A 25258-nucleotide genomic window follows, 5' to 3' on the forward strand; every position below is an offset into this window, starting at 1 on the left:
CGTTAATTCTTCTTTTTTTTTTTTTTTTTTTTTTAAATTTCAAGGACATTCTCTTCAGTTGCCTGGAACATCTTTTCTGTTGTATTTTATCCTACTCTCTTAGGAACTATAATTAGGTATGCTGTATCCCTTTTCTTCCATAGCTATTCTCTGTAACTATTTTTTTAAATCTGTGTTCTATTTCATTCCGTGATTTTTCTCAATCTCTCTCCTCTGACCCGGATTCTTCCTAAACTGGGTTTATTATTGAGCCAGATAAAGTTTGTTGGTTCTCACCCATTCCCATCTGCGCACCCTCTCCTCTGGATTTCAGGGACCTGGAAGCCTGAAGACTGACTGTGTTCTGCTTAGGTTCTGCCACGGGGAAGCGCTGGTGGGAGATTAGAAGGTGGGTAGAAGGGAGAAGCCATTTTTCCCATATCTGGCTATAGGGATGGAAGGGGACCGTGCACCGTGGCCGTCTTATCACCACGGCAGCGGGTGGCTTCTGTTCAGAGACAGTGATGGTGCCTCTGCTGGTCAATAGTGAGTGTGGCTCATGGGTGCCAACGTTGGGTTACATTCCTACCTCCTGTTTGTTTTCCCAACCTCTTCAACATTTTGTAACAAATTCCCTGCACTATTTCCCTCTCCGCTTTAAATACAGATCTGGGGTGATTGTAGGGTCCTAACTGAATGCTGACTGTTGTAACTACCATCATCATCCCTTTGTTTCTTACGTGGCTTTACCTCTGAAATGGTTTTATTTTTCTCTTCCATGTCTTTTATTAGCTCTGGCAGCTCACTGTCCATCTTCCGTGCCTTATAATTTTTTCTTTAAATCCTTGTATCTCTTCTTTGAGCTCTTTTTGTCTTCCATGGGCCTCAGTTCTTGTGTTCTTTCATTTCTCTTGCAACATGTGTCGTATAGCCGCTTCATTTTTCTGTTTTTTTCCTCCAATGTCTTTTAGTTTCTAGTCATCATTCTCTAACGGTGTGGTGGTTCTCAAGCTTCGGCATGCATTAAAATTCCCTGGAGGGCTTGTTAAAATAGATTCATGGGTCTCACCCCCCAGTATTTCTGATTCAACAGATCTGCGGGGGGGGGGCAGGGGGGGCTAGGAAATCTGCGTTTCTAACAAGTTCTCAGATGGAGGCTGACGCTGCTGTTTCAGGGGCCACAGTTTGAGGAGCACTAAGATACTGGATGTTGCTGGTGATCCACCCTGGTCCCTCTCACCAAGCCAGTGCACCCATCTGCCAGCTGCCGTATTGGTTGCTCACAGATGCCCTTTCTCCTGACAAGTGCCCTCAAGTGACAGGAGCCGTGTTACCCAAAATTCCTGAGGTGGCCCATGATTGATGCATTTGAAGCACAAAGTCCTGGTCTTTTGCCTCATGGTGGGGAGTATACCTCTCTGGTGCCACTCATGGTCCAGAGCTCCCTATGGGATCAGGCTGGGGCTTCAGCTGAAGCCATATCTTGGATCAGCTTTCCCCTCCTGGCATATCTTGCTTCCTGACAGCACTCATTCAGTAAATCGCTCCTGCAAGAATCTCTGTTTTGGGCTCTGTTTCTAGAGAACCTGACCTAAAACAGTACCCTTCTGGGTCTTTTCTGATTACTCTCCTTTAATGGGACATGTTATTTGTTGGAACAGAGTGTAGAAGGATGGAGTAAACTGGGGCTATCTGCAACTTTCATTTAGGTTAGCGGTCTTAACAGCAATTGCACTACTAGGTATTTATCCAAGAGATACGGGTGTGCTGTTTCAAAGGGGCACATGCACCCCAATGTTTATAGCAGCACTATCAACAACAGCCAAAGTATGGAAAGAGCCCAATGTCCATCGATGGATGAATGGATAAAGAAGATGTGGTATACATATATACAGTGGAGTATTACTCGGCTATCAAAAAGAAGGAAATCTTGCCATCTGCAACTACGGGGATGGAACTGGAGGGTATTATGCTAAGCGAAATTAGTCAGAGAAAGACAAGTATCACATGACTTCACTCATATGAGGAATTTAAGATACAAAACAGATGAACATAAGGGAAGGGAAGCAAAAATAATATAAAAATAGGGAGGGGGACAAAACATAAGGCACTCAAATATAGAGAACAAACAGAGGGTTGCTGGAGGGTGGTTGGAGGGGGGATGGTCTCAATGGGTAAGAGGCATTATGGAATCTATTCCTGAAATCATTGCTGCATCATATGCTAACTTGGACGTAAATTAAACAAATTCAAATTAAAAAATAGATTAGCAGTCTTAGATACCCTCTTATTAAGTTTACTACCTCCTTTGCAACGGTGCTCCTAGAAATCCCCTCAGTCACACTCTCTGCTTTAACTGCCTTCTCACCACCTCGTATGCGCTGAATTCATATGTTGTAGCTCTAACCCCCAGGGTGACTCTATTTGGAAACAGGGCCTAGAGGTGGTAATTAAGGTTAAATGAGGGGAGCCTGGGTGGCTCAGCTGGTTGAGGGTCCGACTTCGGCTTAGGTCATGATATCACGGCTCACGAGTTCGAGCCCCGCGTCGGGCTCTGTGCTGACAGCTCAGAGCCCGGAGCCTGCTTCAGATTCTGTGTCTCCCCCTCTCTCTGTCCCTCCCCTGCTCATGCTCTGTCTCTGTTTCTCAAAAATAAACATTAAAAAAAATTAGTAACGTTAAATGAGGTCAGGCAAGGGCAATGATACAATAGGATCAGTGTCCTTTTAAGAACAGACACCAGAGAGCTCGCTTTCCCGCTGTGGACAGAGAAGAGGTCATGTGAGCACACAGGAAGATGGTGGCCGTGTACAAGCCAGGAAGAGAGGCCTCACCAGAAACCAACGATGCTGGCACTCTGAGGTTGGCCTTTCAGTCTCCAGAAGTGTGAGAAAATAAATGTCTGTTTAAGCCCCCAGCCTGCTGGATTTTCTTACAGCAGCCCGCCTTCACCATGCTTCCTCCAGCACCTCCTCTGCTGTGTCCTGCCTGTCTCTCCTTCAGTTCCATCTCCGCTGCCATTTGGAGTTTATTAACCTTAGCCCTCTGGGGACATTCCCCCTCCTCTGAAGCTACCTGAGGGCTGAGATGGCTTGAGTCTAATAAAAAAAAAAAAAAATGTTGAATAAGCATTTCATGTCTGTGACATGTTCAAGAAAAGTCTCTAGTTCCGGTAAAGCATGGCTGTTCTCAGCTTCCTTTTCACCAAAAATCCCGATTTCACCGTATGTAGTGAAAATCCTTTCCAGTTAGAGGTCGTAATTATTTCCTTGAAGATGAAATTCTTTTTTTTTTTCTTTTTATAATTCTTTTGTTGTGAATATGTGTTTTGAAAAAGGAGACAGAGTAAAAATCTCTTTCTGCCACCATCTTTAACCAGAAGTATCCATCCTATATTTATAAATGATTTATATCCCATTATAAAGTGTGATATTTGATGTCTATATATTTGCTTTCTAATGTATGGATGCACTGTTGTTTCCAGTTTTCTGTCCTGTAAACAGCATTGCTATAAATCTTGGTTCATTTGTCACTGATCTGATTCTTTCATTAGCATGTATTCCTATAAATGGAATTTGTGTCAAAAGCTATACGCATAAAACTTCTCACACTGCCACATGCTATTTTTAGGGGGCTTGCTATCAGCTACAACGGGCTGTTGGAGCATCACCTTAGAAGGTGGAGCTCCCAAAGGATGCCCCCCATGGAGGGGAATTCCTGAGACAGGACTCAGAACTGCAATGCTTGTTAAAAGTCTGCATAAATGAGTGAGAGATGCAAGAATTTTCATTTGTGTAAAATTTCTTTGCCCTGTTTGAGTACATCATAAAACGTCATTAGATTTTTACTTTTTGTTTTGTTTTATTTATTTTGAGAGACAGAGACGGCACGAGTGGGGGAGGGGCAGAGAAAGAGGGAGGGAGACAGAATCCCATGCAGGCTCCACACTATCAGCGCAGAGCCGGATACAGGGCTTGAACTCACGAACCGTGAGATCATGACCTGAGCCGAAATCAAGAGTTAGACACACGGGGCGCCTGGGTGGCTCAGTCGGTTAAGCGTCCAACTCTTGGTTTCAGCTCAGGTCATGATCTCATGGTCGGTGAGTTCAAGTCCCGCATTGGGCTCTGTGCTGACAGTGTGGAGCCTGCTTGGGATTCTGTCTCCCTCTCTCTCTGCCTCTCCCCTGCTTGCTCTCTCTCTCTCTCAAAAACAAATAAATAAACATTAAAAAACAATTTAAAAAAAAGAGTCACTTAACCAACGAGTCACCCAGGTGCCCCTAGATTTTTACTTTTTAAAAAATCCATCCCTTTAAATAAATTGATTGGTTGTTTAACTTGGCACTGTAGTAGGCACTGGCCCACGGTAAATGATCCAAAAATGGGTACTTTATTAGCTAGCTTTATTAAAAAACTCCTCAAGGATGTTATAGTATAGAGACAGAGATATGCAAACAAATGAACATTGTTTATTTATTGAAAATATTCATTGAAAATCTACTATGTGCCAGGCACTAGGGCCTGAGGATACAGTCATAAACAAAAGAAAAGTTCTCTGCCCTGTGGAACTCACATGCTAGTGAGGGAAAGACACAACAAATACGATATACATAAGAAATAAGAAAAAAATATGTGTGGGGCACCTGGGTGGCTCAGTCAGTTAAGCGTACGACTCTTAGGTTTGGCTCAGGTCATGCTTTCACAGTTTGTGAGTTTGAGCCCTGCGTCGGGCTGACCATACAGAGCCAGCTTGGGATTCCCTCTCTCCCTCTCATTCTGTCCCTCCCCTGCTCTCTCTCTCACTCTCTCAAAATAAATAAACTTAAAAAAAAAGAAAAGAAAAAAATATGTATAGTAATAGGTAGGGCCATCCCTGAAGGCTTGTGGGAGCCAAGGGCAATTCAATCAATGGAGACCCTACCCAAGATACTTACACCTGAAAGGAGGCTGCACTGACCTCATCTTTCAAAGCTGACTTGGGATATGGTTGAAGGGGGGAAAATCTAAGTTGAATTTTAGTGAGAAAAGAGGAGTAAGGTACCAGACACAGGGTGGCTAGTCCCAGAACACAGGAGAAAAACACAGGGAAGGAAGACTGAATGTGTTCATGTTGCAGTGGTGTGTGTGGGTGGTGTGGGTGGGAGATGGCCAGGATAGTGAGATAGATACAGGACGCCAGGGAAGGCCTCACTGAGATTTGGTGTAAGGATCTGAAGTCCATGAGGAAGCTAGCTGTAAAGATACCTAAGGAAAGGAAAGAGAAGGCAGACTCAAAGGTCTAAATCGCATAGCACACACAGCACAATGGGAGTCAGGAGTCAGTGGGTAGGTGGAGATAAATCCACCTACCAGTGGGTAGGTGGAGGGATGAGGGGGACAGAGGAAGCCAACTGGGGACAAATGATACTTTGAAAAGATGATGGGGTTCAGCAGTGAGGAGGAAAAAAGATAAAGCCACATATTATTATACCTATTGCTTGAAACTTGGAGAGGTTTTTATAAGGATGAAATGAGTTTTTAAAGTCCAGGAAAACGCAGGTTAAAGACTATGCTGTTTTTAAGTATCATAAAGTGGTAAGACAAGCACTAACACTGATAACTTGCTGCCTGCATCCGCGGAAGACAGAAACCGAGAAAAAAGACTTAGAGATAATTTACTAGGTCTGTGCCAAAGAGATCAATCAGACAACCTCTGGAGATCCCTTCCAGCAATCCGTGAGCCCTTCTTACGCAAAGAATCATTGACATTTCAGTTTAGGAAGGTGGCCAAAAGAGAATCCTTAGCATTTCATTTTATTGAACAGGAACGCAATTGCTCTGAGTCACCTTCCTTCTCAAAAACCTTACGTGGCTCCAGTGTTAGGGGAAACTATTTGAGAGCATTAAAGGCTGTCTGTGATCTGTATGGTTTTCGTCTCATTCTTTGCCCTAGTCAGACTTAAATCCTCATCACTCTCCAAATGTGTTTGATCAGAGAGTGCTCATCTTCCCATTGCCGATCACACCAATGTTGCTCTTGAAATACCTTTCTTACTCTCCTCCATTTATTTGAAACTTACCTTTCTAAAAGTAAATTTGTGCAACAAATCGTGGTAAGTAGTTTATCAGAAAGTAGTTAAGAGCCTAATTTTGACCAGTTTCCGCTGGGAATCTCTTCTAAGGAAATCATCTGAGGGGCAGCACAGAGATGCCCTCAGTAGCATTAATGATTTTTATTTTTCTATTATGGAGAATGTCAAGCACACACGAAGATAAAGGATGGGTACAGTGAAGCGCCCCCCCCCCATATATCCACCACCCAGATCTAACAATTTATGGCCATATTTGTTGCAACTAATGCCATTTCCCTTTAAAAAAATCTGCTGAAGTATTTTAAAGCAAATTCCAGATATGTCATTTTACCCCTACATACGTCTATACGCATCTCTGAAAAGTATGAGCATTCTTGCCTAAGCATGATGCCAGTAACACACCTAGCAAAATGAACAGTAACACCCAATCTGTAAGAGTACGTCCTCAATTGTCTTTAAAATGCCTTACTTTCAGTTGGTTTGCTCAAATCAGATCCAAACATGATCTACACATGGCATGAAGTTATTGGGACTCTCATGCCTTTTTGAATCTAGAGTGGACCGCCTCCCTTAATTACCATTTTTCAGGCCACTGACTTGAAGAAACCAGGTCACTTGCTCTGTAGGATAAGCCACATTCTAGATTTGTCTGTGAATCGGTCAGGATAGGCCAGGTTATACTCTAAATTTCATTGACTTAAAACGATGAACCTTTATTTTTCCTTCTGTATGTCCATCTCACACTGGCTGAGAGGTCTGCTACCTGCCATCACCAGGCTCACTTCCAGACCCAAACTGATGAAGTAGTTACTGTGTAGAACGTCGCGGCCGGTCGTTGTGACAGAGGAAAAAAAAAAGAGCTTTGAAGTGTCTCATGCAGGCAATTAAATGCTCAGCCTAGCAATCACTTTCCCCTCATCTCATCGCCCACAAGTGGTCACATGGCCCTACCCAAGCAAAGAAGGCCAGGAAGCATATCTTACCTTGTGCAGGGAAGGCGCAGCTCTGCACATTTCAGTGAGCTACAAAATGGCCTCTAGTCTATTTGCTTCCTTTTGGTGTCATTTTACTTGTTTATCCATCCCTCGTGTTTCCTGGAAATGGAAGTGAACTCTAGAACTTGATTTAGGCTCAGTAATTTTGGCATGAGGACTTCGGAGGCTGGCCTGTGTGCTTCATGTTGCTTCACATCAGGGGGCATACAGTGTTTAATTGTAGTAGGTTATAGCAGTAATAGCCACCACCTCCCTCTCCTCCCATTATATATGTGTGTGTGTGTGTGTGTATGTGCGTGTGTGTGTGTGTGTGTGTATATATATATATACACACATATATATACACACACACATGCACATACACACACACACACACACAGATAATGGGGGGGGGGAGAGATTGATTTTAAGAAATTGGCTCATATGATTATGAAGTCTGGCAAGTCCAAAATCTGTAGGGTTGGCTGACAGGCTGGAGACCCAGGGAAGCTAATGTTGTAGTACAAGTCCGAAAGCTGTCCACTGGCAGAATTCTTTCTTGCCTGGGAAAGGTCAGTCTTTGTTCTATTAAGGTCTTCAACTGATTGGGTGAGGTCCACCCACATTATGGAGGGCAACCTGCTTTACTCAAAGTCCACCAATTTAAATGTGAATCTCATTCAAGAAAAACCCCCACACACAAAACATTCAGAATGTTGGAACAAATATCTGGGCATTGTGGCCCAGTCAAGATAATACACAAAATTAACTATCATAAAGATATTTCACTAAGATTGTGTTGTGGGTTGAACGGTCTCTAAAAAGACATGTTGAAGTCTTAATCCTTGAATGTGACTTTACTTGAAAATACGTTGCAGATGTAATTAGTTAAGATGAGGTCACACTGGAGTAGGGTGGACCCTAATTCAACATGGGACTGATGTCCTTATGAGAAGAGAAGACACACAGAAACAGATATGCACAGAGGGAGAATGATGTGAAGACATACAGAGAGCATGCCATACGATGACAGAGGCAAAGTGGAGCTGCGGTGCTACAAGCCAAGGATTTCCAGAAACACCAGAAACTAAGAGAAAGGCATAGAACAGATTCTCCCTCAGAACCTCCAGTAAGAACAAACACTGTCAATTCCTTCATTTCTGACTTGTAGCCTCCTGAGCCGTGAGAGACTAAATTTCTATTGTTTTAAACCACCCAATTTGTCGTACATTATTATGGCAGCCCCAAGAAACTAATACGAACCCCACAGGCAAAACACTATGTTCTAATGCCATTGTTTCTATGTGTTTATCAACCTGAGATAACATTAGGTTTACGCATTTCTGGTTTATTTTTCAATATTCTGGATTTTCTTTTTTTACTTTTTGGCTATATTGGTTATTTATGTTTTCAAAGTCAAACTATATAATAAAGTACATTCAGAGGTTTTATTTCCCTCTAGTCTGTCTTATTTTATTCCTTACCTCCCCAACTTATCCAAAAAATCAAGTAATATCAATATGGTTGTCTATGGGAAGTCCGATAATGTTTTTCCTAATTCTTCCCTGAGATTTTCAAATCAAGGCAAAATAAAATTAAAAGAAATAAATAATTTGTTCTACAAGACCCAGCTCATGTCGCCTCCATGAAACCTTCCCATAAGTACTTTCTCTCTTCTGAATTCATACATTCCGTGTCTATATTGCTCACTTAGCCCTTTTCATCAGTTAAAAAATTAATGCACTGAACCTAAAAAAAAATTAATGCACTGATATCTGAGGGGCATCCTGTTAGATGTTGTGAGGACACCACGGATTATCAGTTAAGTTTTCACATATAGTCATTTCCTTTGTTAAGCTGTATATAGAAGTGAGAGCTTTCTCATAGCCTACATGGTGGCCAACACTTCTGACTAATGAACCAATTCCTTTGCGCAAAATGGTGAAGAGAAAATAAAAACCGAAACAGATCGATACCAGTCCCTTTAATAAAGTACATCAATGACAACTTCATGTTTAAATAAATGTACTGTTAAAAAACCATGCAAGTGTATTTTGTTATAATGACTAAGAAAGATTTGAGACTGCTGTTCCCTCTGCAGAAACACTATGCACAGATGCAAAATGATCAAAGGCTGATATAATAATGAATCTCAAGTAAGTGGCGTGGCCATCCCGGGCCTGTAAAGGAAAAATCAATATGAGTGCTTTTAGCAATTCTAGTTAACTGTTGAATGGCAGTTAGCAGAAGAAAGGGTTTGATGCAAGAATGATATCCTAAATATATAATAATATATAAGCTACAACACTCAGAAGAGAAGCCAGCTGCACATAATAGTGAAGTTGCTCTGATGTATTATCAGGCAAGTATCAGCATTGGTTTGATGAAAAAAAAAGCAGGTGGAGCTAACAATTGCAACTTTACATTTCTGATTAATTTTTTTTTTAATTTTTTTTTTCAACGTTTATTTATTTTTGGGACAGAGAGAGACAGAGCATGAACGGGGGAGGGGCAGAGAGAGAGGGAGACACAGAATCGGAAACAGGCTCCAGGCTCTGAGCAGTCAGCACAGAGCCCGACGCAGGGCTCGAACTCACAGACCGCGAGATCGTGACCTGAGCCGAAGTCGGACGCTTAACCGACTGAGCCACCCAGGCGCCCCTCTGATTAATTTTTTAAGTGTCTTTCTATGGGGCACCTGGGTGGCTCAGTCAGTTGAGCGTCCAGCTTCGGCTCAGGTCATGATCTCATGGTTCATGAGTTCGAGCCCCACATTGGGCTCGATGCTGTCGGCACAGCCACTTCAGATCCTTGGTCCCCTTCTCTCTCTGCCCCTCCCCTGCCTACATTCCCTCTCTCTCTCAAAAATAAACATTTTTAAAAAGTGTCTTTCTGAAGTATTTTTCATGTTAGATTTCCCTTGTTTTATGATTCCTCTGACTATATACCCTGAAACGTTACTATACTTTCACATTTATATAATTTCTCTGGAAAGCAAATTGACAATATACATAAGCAGCTATAAACATGTCTACACTGATGGACCCAGTAATTCTATTCCTTGAAATTTAATCTTAGAGAATAATTCACAAGGTGACGATCACGGTAGCAAGGACGTGCATAACATGGCCTCTGTAGTATTACTTGTAATGACAGAGGGAGGAAAAATGAAATCAGTTAACATTTGCCTATTTTCACACATTTAATTTTAATTATGAAACTTGTAATATAATATTGTTTAAAAAGATACAAACTTCTTCATTTTGATAACTATGTGATGCATATTGACAACTAGAAGAAAAAAAAGCTGTTGTGGCAGGCTAATAAAATCATGGCTGATTTCCAGCTTCCCATTCCCCCTTACTATTTTCCAAATGTTCTATATAATTTTGCAATGCTCCTTGATTCACAGTGAGTTCTGAAACAAAATACTTACCAGAAGCTTACTAATCATAACCCATTAGTAAAGATGGACAAAAACAGGCAGTTAATATTCTGTCTAATTAATCATTTTTCTGCCCCCCACTGGCCTCTCCAGTCCTTGGGCACATGTGGGTGGTAGAGAAGATAATTAAGAGGATTCAAAAACTTCCTACAGAATCTTTTGAAACGCTGCGCCCAGTAAGTTGTGAAGAAGGAAACTTAACTTTAAGCCTCATTTAGAGAAATCTTAATTAAACAAACACTATCATCTAAAAAAACAAAAAACAAAAAAACACGCCACATTCAGTTGTTTTACTTTTTTGTGTGTTTGTCTAAAACCAGGGCCTGATAAACTAGCAGGAACAGAGAAACTCCTGATGAGGCAGCAGCTTCATCAACGGGCATTCATTCCACTTGACAAGCAAAGCCCAATGGAATGTTGTCGAAAAATGCTGGTTCTCTTTCCACCTCATCTCTCTTTGGCTTATTTGTTGCTGATCCTATGCTCCAGTTCCCCTTATGTGAATCTCCCTTGTCCTTTCATGCTTAAATTAACATCCGATTTTGGCATCTCGACCTTTTTCAATTCCTATTCTAAAGGCCTACGGAATCAAATGAAAGAAAGCAAAGCAAGTAAATACTTCAAAATAAACGAACAAAATAAAGATAAATAAGTGAACTGTTTTATCCTTGCTGTCATTCTACGATAGACAAGAGCCTAGTTTATGAATGCTATGTTTAGAATATAATATTATTGAGAATAACCTTCTCTGTTGGTTGATTGGATAAAGAACCTATAATATAACAGGAAGATATTTATTAACTTTATGACTAAAGAGATAGATTTAAAATTTAAATACATTGTGCTGGCTAAAGATACTGTTTATCTCTACCAAGTATATTTACTTACCATAATTTCTTCATTTTGAAGCTGCCCCTCTGTGTGGACTAGATCTAAAGCAAATTTAACAGAAATGAATTAGGGACCAAAATACATGAGGACAGCTACTGAAATTTATGTTCAGCAAAACATGATGTCTGGTAAACTATAGTTAGATCAGACTTACCAGGGTTTTGGGGTTAAAATTCAATTTCAAAATAGGAATATGTGATATAAAAAGCATGAAAGATAAACTGTGAGTTCTAGACCATCTCTAGTAAGTATAAACAAAACAAATGGAAATTACAGTAAAGGAATATAAAGTAAGGAATGGATAAAATGTGGAAGTCCCTTTTAAGGATCAAGCTATTAACAGTTATTATAGGCCTGAAAGGAGCCATCTTTTTTTTTAAGTTTATTTATTTTGAGAGAGAGAGGGAGCATGAGAGAGAGTAGGGAAGGGGCAGAGAGAGAATCTCAAGTCTCAAGCAGGCTCCATGATGCTGGTGCAGAGCCCGATGCAGGGTTTGAACTCACGAACCACGAGATCATGACCTGAGCCGAAATCAAGAGTTAGATGCTTAACCAACTGAGCCACCCAGGTGCCCCTTGAAAGGAGCCATCTTATCACCACTCTCATGGGTCATGACTACAGCTCAGTTTCTCACACTAAATTTTTACTGTGATGTTGAATTATGCTGCCCATGAATTGATCTTTTCAGGTATCTAACTTAAAAAACCTTTACTTATATAATTTTAAAACATTAACTTAGTTGATCACAAGTTAATCACATCAATCACTTTTTGGAAACATGATTTGAATTTTTTTAAATGTTTTTTTAACTTATTTTTGAAGGAGAGAGAGACAGAGCATGAGTGGGGGAGGAGCAGAGAGAGAGGGAGACACAGAATCTGAAGCATGCTCCAGGCTCTAAGCTGTCAGCACAGAGCCTGATGCGGGGCTCGAACTCACGAACTGTGAGATCATGACCCGAGCCGAAGTCAGATGCCCAACCAATGGAGCCACCCAGGCGCCCCTGAATTTTTTTTTTTTTTAATGTTTATTTATCTTTGAGAGACCAAGACAGAGTGTGAGCTGGGAAGGGGCAAAGAGAGAGGGAGACACAGAATTCAAAGCAGGCTCCAGGCTCCGAGCTGTCAGCACAGAGCCCGATGCAGGGCTCGAACTCACGAACCGTGAGATCGTGACCTGAGCTGAAGTCAGACGCTTAACCGACTGAGCCACCCAGGTACCCTGGAAATATGATTTGACTAATATAATAATAAATACTGTCATAATTTAGAAATTAACTCTCTTTGTATCAGAATAGTTAGCATGCATACTTTTTCAAGGCACATCCTACAAACAGGGTAGTCTGTAGGAAGTAAGATGGTGCATGACTTTGTTTCCTAACCTCTCTCTCAGGTAATGAATAGTAATCCATCCCCTCCCTGACCCTTTCTTCCTTCTCTAGTCCTGCTCCTGAGAGGTAATGTTTTCAACTCCTTAAGCTTTTTTTCCTGGAATTGTAACATGTTTATATTCCTTTTCTCAATCTGTAAATGATTTACTGACTTTATATTATGGTAGGAGAAAGTTTAGGTCTCTTAGACCAATATTCTCTCCCTTTTCCTCCTGTAACTTTTCCCTCCCGCCATCCTCTCAATTTTGAAATCAATACTTGATGGTTACATTATTGCCTATGTAAATGCTATTTACTGCTGAAATGAGTAATGGACTACGATCCCATTTTCTTTCTTACACAATTCCTCCTCTACCAGGAGTTAATAACAACCTCTTCTTTCATTTGTTTAGTTTTATAATTATGAAAAATTGGAAAATCTCACATACATAAAAGAAGAGAGGATATAATTCCTGTATATACCTATCATCTTGATTTTATACTTATTAACATTTCAGTATACCTAATTTATGGAATTTTTTTTGCTCAAGTATTTTAAAGCATGTTCTAAGACAACATGACATTTCACCTCCAAATATTTGATTATCTATCTCTAAATAATAAAGGTATTTTCTTACGTAACCATAATACTATTATCATACTAACATTAAAAAATGCTTTAGGGGCGCCTGGGTGGCTCAGTCGGTTAAGTGTCTGACTTTGGCTCAGGTCATGATCTCCTGGTTTGTAGGTTTGAGCCCTGCATTGGGCTCTGTGCTGACAGCTGGAGCCTGGAGCCTGCTTCAGATTCTGTGTCTCCCTCTCTCTCTGCCTCTCCCCCGTTCGTGCTCTGTCTCTCTCTCAAAAATAAACAAACACTAAAATAATTTTTAAAATGCTTTAATATTATATAATAACCAGTCCACATTCAAATTTTCCAATTGTTCCCAAAATGTCTTCTTATGGTTGCTTTATCCAAATCAGAACTAAGTCTCTTTTAATCTTGAACTAATTTTCCCCCTATTTTTTCCCACGTCAGACTTACTGAAGGGGCCAGAATGCAGAATGACACACATTTTGTCATCTTGCCTCTTCATGGTTTCATTAAATCTGTTCCTCTGTCCTCTGTTTCCTATATACTGGAATTAGAACTAAAGGCTTGATCATATTCAGGGTTTGAGGCTTTCACCAAATGTCTTTGTGATCTTTGGCTGTCTTTCGTTACTTATAATAAATCACTTGAAAATTGTGTGCATGAAACCAGGCTCACTGACTAGTGGATTTCAATAGGTGGCCAGGAAAAAGCTAGCCTTTGTCAGTATCCACAGGTCTTTTTTCTATAGCCATTCAGTTTCTCCAAAAATTAATCATTCGGTCTCCTGGCCAGGACTATATTCTTGGTTGCTGTCATAAATAGTAGAGCACATAGGCGTTCCCACCATTCAATATGCAGGCTTCCACTTAAATCCCATTTTCAACTCCATGCCTCACGTAGCTTCCTCTATTATGCCTGGTCTCCCGGAGTGCTGAGCCTCAACATTCAGTGTTCCTAGTCACCCCTTGCAAGTGGTTTGTGGTCCAGCTTTGTGGAATAGGAGAACTTGCCTAGGGCCCAAACATTCTATATATAGATATTCAACTAATCACCCTTGTTTTCTGGTCCTTGTCTCACTTGCACTTTCCATGGTACCTCTTACATTCAAATTCTAGACCTTTCTAGGGTTCTGTTTGGGCAAACTGGCGTGCTTCACACTGATATTCTCCTTGACACTTAGGTTATAACTTACTCCATTCAGCTGTACAAGTTAATTCTCTTCCACCTGTATCCTCTCTTCCATAATATCCATCTCTCACATCTGCTTTGATCTCCTATGGTTTTTGTTTGCTTTTATTTTTTGCCCTTGTAGGTTTATGCTTCCTTTTCCTTCCTTCTTTCTTTATTCCTTTATTTTATTTTTTACTTATTTTTGAGAGAGTGTGCTCGCATAAGTGGGGGAGGGGCAGAGAGGGATACAAAGGATCCAACGTGGGCTCCATGCTGACAGCCAAGAGCCCCACGTGGGCCTCAAACTCACAAACCATGAGATCATGACCTAAGTTGAAGTCAGACACTCAACTGAGCAAGCCACCCAGGTGCCCTGACTCCTTTTATTTCTTTATTATTATTTTCATGGTATTTTCATGGAAGGAAAGGAAATAGACACATGAAGGCAATATGTTGTGTTTAACTCGAGGAAATTCTGCTGATGATATTAAATAGTACCACTAATTAGGAAGGAAGGAAAGACAAGAAACTAACATTTACTGTCTACCATATGCCAGATACTAAGTTCACAAAAACCTTAAATGGTAGGTTACCATCACCATTTTTCAGATAAGGATTCTGAAACCCCAAAAAATTAAGTATTAACATGGTAACAGTTGCATAACCAGTAAGTGAAAAAGCAGTCTTGTATTCAAACCTGAGTTTTTCTGGGCTCTAAATAAATCACAAGAGTCATCTTTTTCCACCAAAATGCAGTCGAATTGGAAATACAGAATCAAAGGACAATACTCCTTCATTATCAGAATAATGCTGGTAAAAAACAAGCACATACCTCTTTCAATCCATGGCTCAAAATCAACTGGCTCTTTAGAGGTGCTCTTTTCAATCCTCAACGTCCTCACTGACATTGTAAGCAAACAAAATGAATAAAGTGTTAATTACCTACCTGATTTTATGTTGCTGTCCCTATATTCCTTTTTTCCTGTTTCAAAGTGTCAACCAGTGGTGGGACTGCACAAAATACTGGGATCAGAAACACCATTGAAAAATCATCCACATACTCTGTTTGTCTGTAGGGCCCAATGGTAAAATGCAGTCTTATGTCACTATAATCTTATAAATGTACTAACAACACAAAGTTAGTAGAGTCTTTTTTAAAAAAAATTTTTTTAAAGTTTATTTATTTTTGAGAGACAGAGAGAGAGAGAGTGCAAGCAGGGGAGGGGCAGAGACAGAGGGAGACACAGAATCCAAAGCAGGCTCCAGGCTCTGAGCTGTCAGCACAGAGCCTGACACGGGGCTCGAACTCATGAACTGTGAGATCATGACCTGAACCGAAGTTGGACGCTCAACCGACTGAGCCACCCAGGCGCCCCTAGAATCTTTGAATTTGGTATCATCCAGAGTTTTTTGAATACTGGTAATAATAATAATAATAATAATAATAATAATAAATTATTTTTATATTCTGATATTATTAATTATCATTACTATTATTATTATTATTATTATTAGCGGTCTTGGTCATAAATATTTACTAGAGAAACTACTGTGAGCCAGGCCTATTTACTCATTCACTCCTGACCATAATCTTATGAGAAAAAATATTACCAATCCACTTTATCGATGAGGAAACAGGCTTAGAGAAATCAGGCACCCTAGAGAAGTAAGGCAAAATGTTCAATGATACACAACTAGTAGGGGCCAAAAGTGGAATTCTAACTTTAGGTGTGTCTGACTCCAGAGCCTCTAAAATTAATGTCCGAAGAGAGACTTAACCAGAATGCAGGCATTTTCCTTCTGCATTGATTTTTCTCCATTACCCCTAACCCAGATCCTGCTACCCCAGAACCACTCTTCTCTTCTTTGTTCTGTGCCCTAGGGGGAGGATCCCTGTAGACAGCACCACTGGCTACTGGTCAGATTTGGCTAATGGGAGGCACTGGGAGGAAATTGGAGGGCAGTGGCGAAGTGAGATCAAGTTTTTTCTCCACTCCCTTCCTGCTTCCATGCCATGTCTTTGACAGTGGTTGGGTCCCTTCATGATTACAGCTGCTGCTGGGCCACAGGCTCCAGCTCCCACTGGGCTCCGATAACACTGTTTCCATCCCTTATCCCAGGAGTGGTAATGACTTATTGCTGTAGCCAGTTTCAGGATGTTCCCACCATCCCTGATTTGTTTCTTTATTCAGACCATAATTTTCTAAGTAATCTCATCAATAAATTCATTTGAACCATCTGGGATATATTGTTTCCTGCCATGGCTTTGTCTGAAATACTTTATCCTTAAATAAACATGAGACAGGATTAGAATGATGTTCCAATGGGAGAGTCTCCTCCTAAACCCCTCAGAAAATGCCATTATTAATAGAAGAATCAAAATTATCCCATGCAAATAATCAGGGTTATCAGATTTTCAGAAAGAATTTGACAGAGAACCCCAAGCCAAATGAATCTGGAATAAAGATGTTGAAGAACTTAGTGTTCTGGCAAGCTGGCTTCTTATGTTTATAATAGGTCTTTTGCCAAAGATTATCAAATAGTAAATTGCATGGAAATTATTATGCACTTTGGAAGGGTTTCAAATTTGCAATTTTAGAGAAGCTAACTGTGCTCAAGGCAGTTAACCCATATTCCTCACTCTCCCACCCCAGCCATAAAACTGCAAAAAAAGTTAGTGTTCTGCCAAGAAGTTTACTTGTTTTGCCAAAAGTTTACATATGTGCCCTCTGCCTATGGGAAAATTAAAAGATGATGAATAATCACATAGGATATGCTTACCAAAGTAACTTTGGATTACAAGTCTTTCAATCCTTACGTGTTTGTGAAAACAAATAATGAACTCTTGGGGAAACATTCCTGTTGTGGTCCAAAATGTATCTGGATTCCTATTGTTAATTTTAAAGAAAAAGAGAAAGGAAGAGCCAAATAAAAATGTTTAATCACAAAATTCTAGTGAATAAGTATTTAAAAAAAATAAATGACCCTGGATTCTTATAATTCCTTTCTATCTCTTCCTTCTGCCTCTAATCTCTCCCCAACTTTAATACTTCTTCTTTACTACTAGCAGATCTATTTTTTAAAAACACAGAAACAGAACTGATATCGCTCTGGTCTGAAAGCCTTCAGTGGCCCCTTATTGCTCATAAACATGACTGTGTAGTATGGCATTTTACGACCCTGTACAATTTGGTCCATTATTAAAGTACACTGTCTCCCATCATAGTATCCTCTCTCATTACTGTAGTCACATTGGGCCAATTAAGATTCTGCAAAGACATCATATAGGCTCATGTTTCTGTGCCTCACTTAATTCATGAGATTCTCTTGACCCGAAAGCCTTTTTTCCCTTAAAGTTTATTCACTCTTTGGTCCCATCTCTCAACCCCAACAAATCAGAATCACTTCCTCAGGCCTCCTTTGCACTTAGCATCGATTTTTGCATGGGTACTTATTTCTTGTGTTTTTATGGCTCCTGCTAGATGCTGACTTTTCTGAGTCAAACCACTTTCTCTTACTTGTCTTTATACCCCAGCAACTATCACAATGGCTGACCCATAGTAGATGCAGAATAGATGTGTGTTGAGAAAAAAATGCACTCAATTTTAAGTCACATATATAATTAAATATATAGTACTAAATATAACTATATAACTATAACTAAATATATAGTACTGCCTACAGAAATAACCATTTCTATTTTCTTTTTCTTTTTTGGAGGCAAATTTATACCTATGGTGAAATTTATCTTAAGTCTATAATTCAATGAGTTTAGACAATGTATATAGGTCAACCAATACCTCAATCAAGGTATATAACATTTCCATTGTTCCAGAAACTTTCCTTCTCTTTCCTTCCAGACAATTCTTACCTCCCTTAGGCAATTACTGCTCTGATTTCTATGACCACAGACTATGCCAAAATTTGGTTACTCATTCTTTTGTTTGATATTTTGTTAGATATTTGGATTGCCTCCAGTTTTTTAGTATTATGAATAGGTGATTACAAACATTCTTGTACAAGTGGTTTTGTGGACATATTTTCAATTTCTCTTGGGTAATTATTAGGAGTAGAAATGCTGGGTCACAGGGCAGAGGTATATTTAATTTTACAAGAAGCTGTCAGATTTCCAAAGCGGTTGTACTATTTTACATTCCTACCATCAATGTAAGAGGGTTCTAGTTGCTCCACACCCTTGTCAACACTTGCTGTTGTCAGTCTTTTAAATGTTAGCCATGCTAGTGGATGTAAAATGGTGTCTTACAATGATATTAATTTGCATTTCCTTGATAACAAATGTTGCTAAGCATTTTTTCATGGGCTTTTTGGCCATTCACACATTTTCTTTTGTGAAATGCCTGTTAAGTGTTTTTTCTTTTATTATTAAACTGTTTATATAGTTGACTCTTGAACAATGTGGGGGTTAGGGCTGCCGACCTGATATGCAGTCAAAATCTATGTGTAACTTTTGACCCCCAAAACCTAACTACTAATAGCCTACTATTTACCAAAAGTTTTACTGACAACACAATCAATTAACACATATTTTGTATGTTATATGTACTATATAATGATACAATAAAGTAAGCTAGAGTAAAAAACATGTTAAGAAAATCTGCAGGAAGAGAAAATACGTTTACACCACTGTACATATATTTATTCAGAAAAAAATCCCATGTAGTTCAAACCCATGTTGTTCAAGGGTCAACTGTACATTACTATATATTTTTGTAGGGGTCCTTTGTGAAATAATATGTATTGTGTATATTTTTTTCCAGTCTGTAGTTTGCCTTTTTCTTTTCCTCCTTTTGTCTTTCAATGGGTAGAAGTTTTATTTTTGGTGAAGTCCAGTTTTACAACTTTTTTTCTTCTATGTTTAGTGATTTTTACGTCCTAAGAAATCTTTGCTTACCCCATTGTCATGAAGGTACATTCTAATGTTTTTTTCTCGAAGCTTAGTAATTTTAGCTCTGAGTGGAGATCTATGATCCATCTTGAATTAACTTTTGTGTTTGGTATAAGGTACGGGTAGAGGTTCATTTTTATTTGTATGTTTATTCAGTTGTTCCAGCACCATTTACTAAAAGACTTTCCTTTTCTTATTTAATTGCTTTGATGTCTTTGCCTAAAATTAGTGGACTGTATATGGGTAGATCTATTTCTGCCTCCTCCATTTTATTCCATTGTTCTGTTTCTATATCCTTAGCCTTCTGTTGAAAATTAATTGACCTTGGGGCATCTGGGTGGCTCAGTCAGTTAAGCATCTGACTTCAACTCAGGTCATGATCTCACAATTCGTGGGCTCGAGCCCCGCATAAGGCTCTGTGCTGACAGTTCAGAGCCTGGAGCCTGCTTCAGATTGTATCTCCCTCACTCTCTGCCCCTCCCCTGCTCATGCTCTCTCTCTCTCTCAAAAATAAATAAACGTTAAAAAAATTAAAAAAAAATAAAATTAATTGACCTTGCATAAGTGGGTCTATTTCTGGGCTTTCTATTCTGTCCCACTGATATAGATACCTATCTTTACAAAAATATCACAGTTTGATTACTGTAAGTTATTTTTAAATCTTGAAATCAAATCACATAAGTGCTCAAACTTTCTTCTTTTTCAAGATTATTTTGACTAGACGAGACCCTTGCATTTCCATATACATTTCAGAATCAACTTGTGTTTTATGCAAAAAGTCATTTGAGATTTTAATCGACATTGTGCTGAATCGATGGTTATGTTAGGGAGAAATTGCATCTTGACAATATGAAATTTTCCAATCATTAATGTAGTGCATTTTTTTCATCTATTTATTTAATTTTTCTCAGCAACATTTTATAGTTTTCAGTGTAAATGTTTGCGTATCTTATTAAATTTATACTTAACTCTCTTATATTTTAACTGTTATTGTAAATGGAATTTTTTAAACTTCAGTTTCCAAATGTTTCCTGCTATTATATAGTAATACAGTTGATTTTTATATATTGACCTTGCTAAATTTACTTATTACTCTAGTAGGCTTTCTTTGGTAGATTCCTTGTTTTTTGTAGATTCAGATGAAACAATGCAATCTGTGAACAGAGACAATTTTATTCCTTCTAATATTTATGCCTTTTATATCTTTTTTTTTCCTTATTGCATGGTTTAAAACCTCCAGGACAATGCTGAATAGAAATGGTGAGAGCAAACATTCTTGCTCTATTTCCAATCTCAGGGTGAAAGCATTTATTATTTCAGCACTAAGCTGAATGTGTTTAGTAGATGACTTTATCAGACTGGTTAATCTGATTGGTTGCTAAGAATTGTTATCATAAATGAATGTTGGATTTTGTCAAAATCATCTATTGGATAATCATCTGATTTTTCCCCCTCGTTCTGGCAATGTGGTGAATTACACCCAACCTTGTATTCCTATGATAACGTGGTAAATATGCCAACCTTGCATTCCCAGGATTAATTCCATTTGCTGAATTCAGTTTATAAGGATTTTTGTGTCTATGTTCATAAAGAATATTGTTCTTTAATTTTCCTTTCTTGTTTCCTTTCCTTCCTTTCCTTTCCTTGTAATGTTTTTGTCAGATTTTAGTTTCAGGGTTACACTGTTCTCAAAAAAAACAATTTGAGAAATGTTTCTTCCTCTATTTATGAAAGATTCATACTATTTTTTCCTCAAAATATTTGATAGACTTTACGATAGATACATGGCTATTCAAATTCCCTTTTTCATCTTTTGTCATTTTTATAGGTTGAGTTTTTCAAGGAATCTGTCCATTTAAGTCGTCAAATTTAGTAGCCTAAATTTGTTCTTTTTTAATTAAAAACATTTTTTAATGCTTATTTATTTTTGAGAGAGAGAGAGAAAGAGAGAGAGAGAGAGAGTGCGCGAGCACAAGTGGGGGAGGGGCAGACAGAGTGGGAGGGACAGAATCCAAAGCAGGCTCCAGGCTCTGGGCCATTCAGTGCAGAGCCTGATGTGGCACTCAAACCCATGAACCGTGAGATCATGACCTGAGCCGAAGTTGGATGCTTAACTAACTGAGCCACCTAGGCGCCCCAATGGAAAATATTTTTAAATTGAGGTATAACTGACATCTAACATATTAATTTCAGGCATACAACATAATGATTTAATATCTTCAATTTGTCCTTGATAGTGACTTATTAATCTTTTAGAAGCTGTACTGATACTGCTTTTTTTAAAAAATGTTTTTAATGTTTATTTATTTTTGAGAGAGAGAGAGAGAGAGAGACAGAGCACAAGCAGGGGAGGGGCAAAGGGAGAGGGAGACACAGAATCTAAAGCAGGCTCCAGGCTCTGAGCTGTCAGCATAGAGCCCAACATGGGGCTTGAACTCATGAACTGTGAGATCATGACCCAAGCCGAAGTTGGATGCTTAACTGACTGAGCCACCCAGGGAACCCAATATTGCTTCTTTCATTGCTGGTACTGGTAATTTATATTTTCTCTATTCTTTCTTGGTCAATCTTACTAGTGGTCTATAACTTTTATTAATCCCTTCAGATAATCAATTTTGGCTTTGTTAATTTTTTCTAATTGTCTATTTTCTATTTCATTGATTTCTGCTCTTTACTAATTTTCTTCTACATTCTTTGGGTATACTTTGCTCTTCTTTATCTAGCTTCCTAAGGTGGAAATTTATTTCTTGGTTCTCAAAAATTCTTTATAATAGAAAATATTCATGCAATAAATTTCCCTGGAATCACCCACGTTAGCTGCATCTACAAATGTGAATATATTGTGTTTTCATCATCATTCAGCTAAAAATATTTTCTAATATACCTTGTGATTTCTTCTTTGACCCATCCATGGGTTATTTAGAAGTGCCATGCTTAAAATCTCAGTTTCAGAGATATTCTTCCAGATGTCTATTTAAAATTTATTTGTAATTTACTTACATAGTGGTCAGAGAACAAATTCTTTTCTCCAGCTTTATTGCAATATATTCAACATAACAACATTACATAAGTTTAATGTATACAACATGATGATTTGATACGTGTATATGTTGTAAAATCATGACCACAATAAAGAACACAACCATCATCTCACATGTTTACCATTTTTTGGAAAATATATTCCCTAAGATCTGAATCTTTTGACATTTATTGAGATTTTATGCCCCAGTACATTTTAGTGAATGTTTAATGTATACTTGTTCCCTGTGCCATTGTTGATTATAGTGTTGTATAAATGTCAGTTTAGACAAGGTGACTGACAGTATTGTGCAGATCATTCTATCTTTACTATGCCTTTACTATCTGTATCTTTAGATTTTTCATCTGGCTGCTTTACCATTACTGAAAGAAAGTTGTTAAAATCTTCAAGTATGATTATAGATTTGTCTATTTCTCTTTCATCTGTCAGCTTTTGCTTTATAAATTTTGAAGATCTATTATTAGGTCAGTATACATTTAGGATTATTATCTCTTCCTGATGAAAAGATGCTCACACCTTGTAAAATGTCCCCTTTAGCTCTGGTAATTCTCCTCTTTTACATTCTACTTTGTCTAGTATGAATATAGCCAGTTACTTTCCTATGTTTATTGTTTATAGAATGCATCTATTTCATTCTCTTATTTTCAACCTATTTGTGACTTTATACTTAAGGTACATCTCGTGCAGACAGCATATACATAGGTATTGTCCTTTTATCCAGTCTGACAATTTCTGCCATTTAATTAAAATGGCTAGCCCATTGGCATTTAATGTAATTATTGCTATGGTTGGATTTAAGTCTACCATCTTGCTATTCATTTTCTATTTGCCCTCCCATCTATTTTTTTCTTGTTCTATTTCTCCTTTCTTATTTACTTTTGACCGAATAAAAAACCCTAAAATTCCATTTAATTTTCTATTGGTTTTATATCTCTTTTTTTGGTGTGTGGCTATTCTCAAGGTCATAATAACCTCACGATAGTCAATTTACATTGAACTCCACTTGTGTGCCATTATTTTCATGTATTTTACATTCACATACATAACATTTGCTACTATATGTATATAATAAATCCCACAGTACAATGTGTCTTTTTCCCCATTACGTGGTTAGTTGAATTTTTTAAAAAATTAAAAGAAAAAGGATAGTTTTTTACATCCACCCAAATATTTACAATTTCCAATGTACCTAATTTCTTCCTCAGATTTGAATTTCCATTTAGTATTACAACACTTCAACATGCAGAACTTCCTTTAGCATTTCCTGTGATGCAGGGCTAGTTGTGATGAATAAAATGTTTCTATTTCACCCTGAATTTTGAAGAATATATTAGCTAGATACAGAATTCTGAGTTGACAGGGGTTTTCTGTTGTTTCTTTTTTCAGCATTTAAGATTTAAGATTTTGTTCCATTGTCACCTGTGTTCCACTGTTTGTGATGCAAAGTCAGCTGTCACTGGTACTATTGTTCCCTTGTAGTTAATATATTTTTTCCTGCAGCTATTTAAAAAATATTTTTCTTACTTTTCAGCAGACTGCAGTATGGTCTTTTTGTAATTATCTTGCTTGGGGCTTGCTGAGTTTCTTGGATTTGTCACTTGGCATTTTTTAATAAGACTGGAGAAAATCCAGCTTAAAAGTAGAAAAAACTTGAATATCCATCAGCCTGGTGAGTGGATAAATAAAATGTGCTATATCCATACAATGGAATATTATTTGGCAATAAAAATAAATGAAGCACTGATATGTGCTATAACATGGATGAAACTTGAAAACATGTAAGTGAGGGGCACTTGGGTGGCTCAGTCGGTTAAGCATCCAACTTCGGCTCAGGTCATAATTTCTTATGAGTTCGAACCCCATGTTCTGAACTGTCAGCGCAGAGCCTGGAGCCTGCTTTGGTATCTGTGACTCCCTCTCTGCCCCTCCCCGGCTCGTGCTCTGTCTCTCTCAAAAAGTAAATAAACGTTAAAAAAATTTTTTTAAGAAAAAAAAGAAAACATGTAAGTGAAAGAAGCTAGTCACAAAAGACCATATGTATGATTCCATTTACATTAAATCTCTGAAAGGCAAATCTATAGCGATATAACATAAAGTAGATTACTGAGAGCCTGGGACTGATGGGGATAGAGGGAATATAAGATGACTGCAATGGGTTGCAATGGAGAGTAATGACATGCTCTAAAGTTGATTATGGAGATAGGTGTATAACTGTGAATATGCTGGAAGCCAATAAATTGTACCTTTTATTTATTTATTTATTTATTTATTTATTTATTTATTTAGAGGAAAAGAGAGAAAGAGCATATGGGGAAGGGGCTTAAACAGGCTCCATACCCAGCACAGTCCATGAATTTGAGCCCCGCATTGGGCTCTATACCAACAGCTCAGAGCCTAGAGCCTACTTTAGATTCTGTGTCTCCCTCTCTCTCTCTGCCCCTCCCCCACTTGTACTCTCAAAAATAAAATTAAAACATAAAGAAAATTTATTTTTTTAATAATTTTTAAAAATTTAATGTTTATTTATTTTGAGAGACAGAGAGAGAGAGAGAGATAGTGCAAGCAGGGGAGAGGCAGACAGAAAGGGAGACACAGAATCTGAAGCAGGCTCCAGGCTCTGAGCTGTCAACACAGAGTCTGACGCGGGGCTAGAACTCACGAGCCATAAGATCATGACCTGAGCCGAAGTCAGATGCTCAACCGACTGAGCCACGCAGGCGCCTACTCCCAAAATTAAAAAAAAAAAAACAAAAACATAGGCAGTAATCTCTTGACATCAGCTGTAGAAACATTTTTATAGATATATTCCCTTTGG

At 38.5% G+C, this 25258-nt stretch overlaps 1 protein-coding gene across 6 annotated transcripts in view; it reads right to left on the reverse strand.

Moving 5' to 3' along the window:
- HSPB11 (heat shock protein family B (small) member 11) overlaps positions 1–25258 on the reverse strand; it is a 42226-nt gene that overhangs the window by 3128 nt on the left and 13840 nt on the right. For 4 of the 6 annotated variants that reach the window (XM_023258719.2, XM_023258722.2, XM_023258718.2 and 1 more), the window contains 3 exons: positions 17279–17385; positions 15330–15398; positions 11360–11403 (listed from right to left, as the gene is read on the reverse strand). In XM_023258719.2, coding sequence (XP_023114487.2) covers positions 11360–11403; positions 15330–15398; positions 17279–17385 — 220 coding nt within the window. Of the gene's footprint in view, positions 1–8995; positions 9207–10746; positions 11052–11359; positions 11404–15329; positions 15399–17278; positions 17386–25258 lie in introns of those variants that run through there. The other 2 variants (XM_023258720.2, XM_023258721.2) reach the window with 2 other exon arrangements.

The sequence above is a fragment of the Felis catus genome, chromosome C1 (assembly GCF_018350175.1).
Source record: "Felis catus isolate Fca126 chromosome C1, F.catus_Fca126_mat1.0, whole genome shotgun sequence".
Lineage (NCBI taxonomy): Eukaryota > Metazoa > Chordata > Mammalia > Carnivora > Felidae > Felis > Felis catus.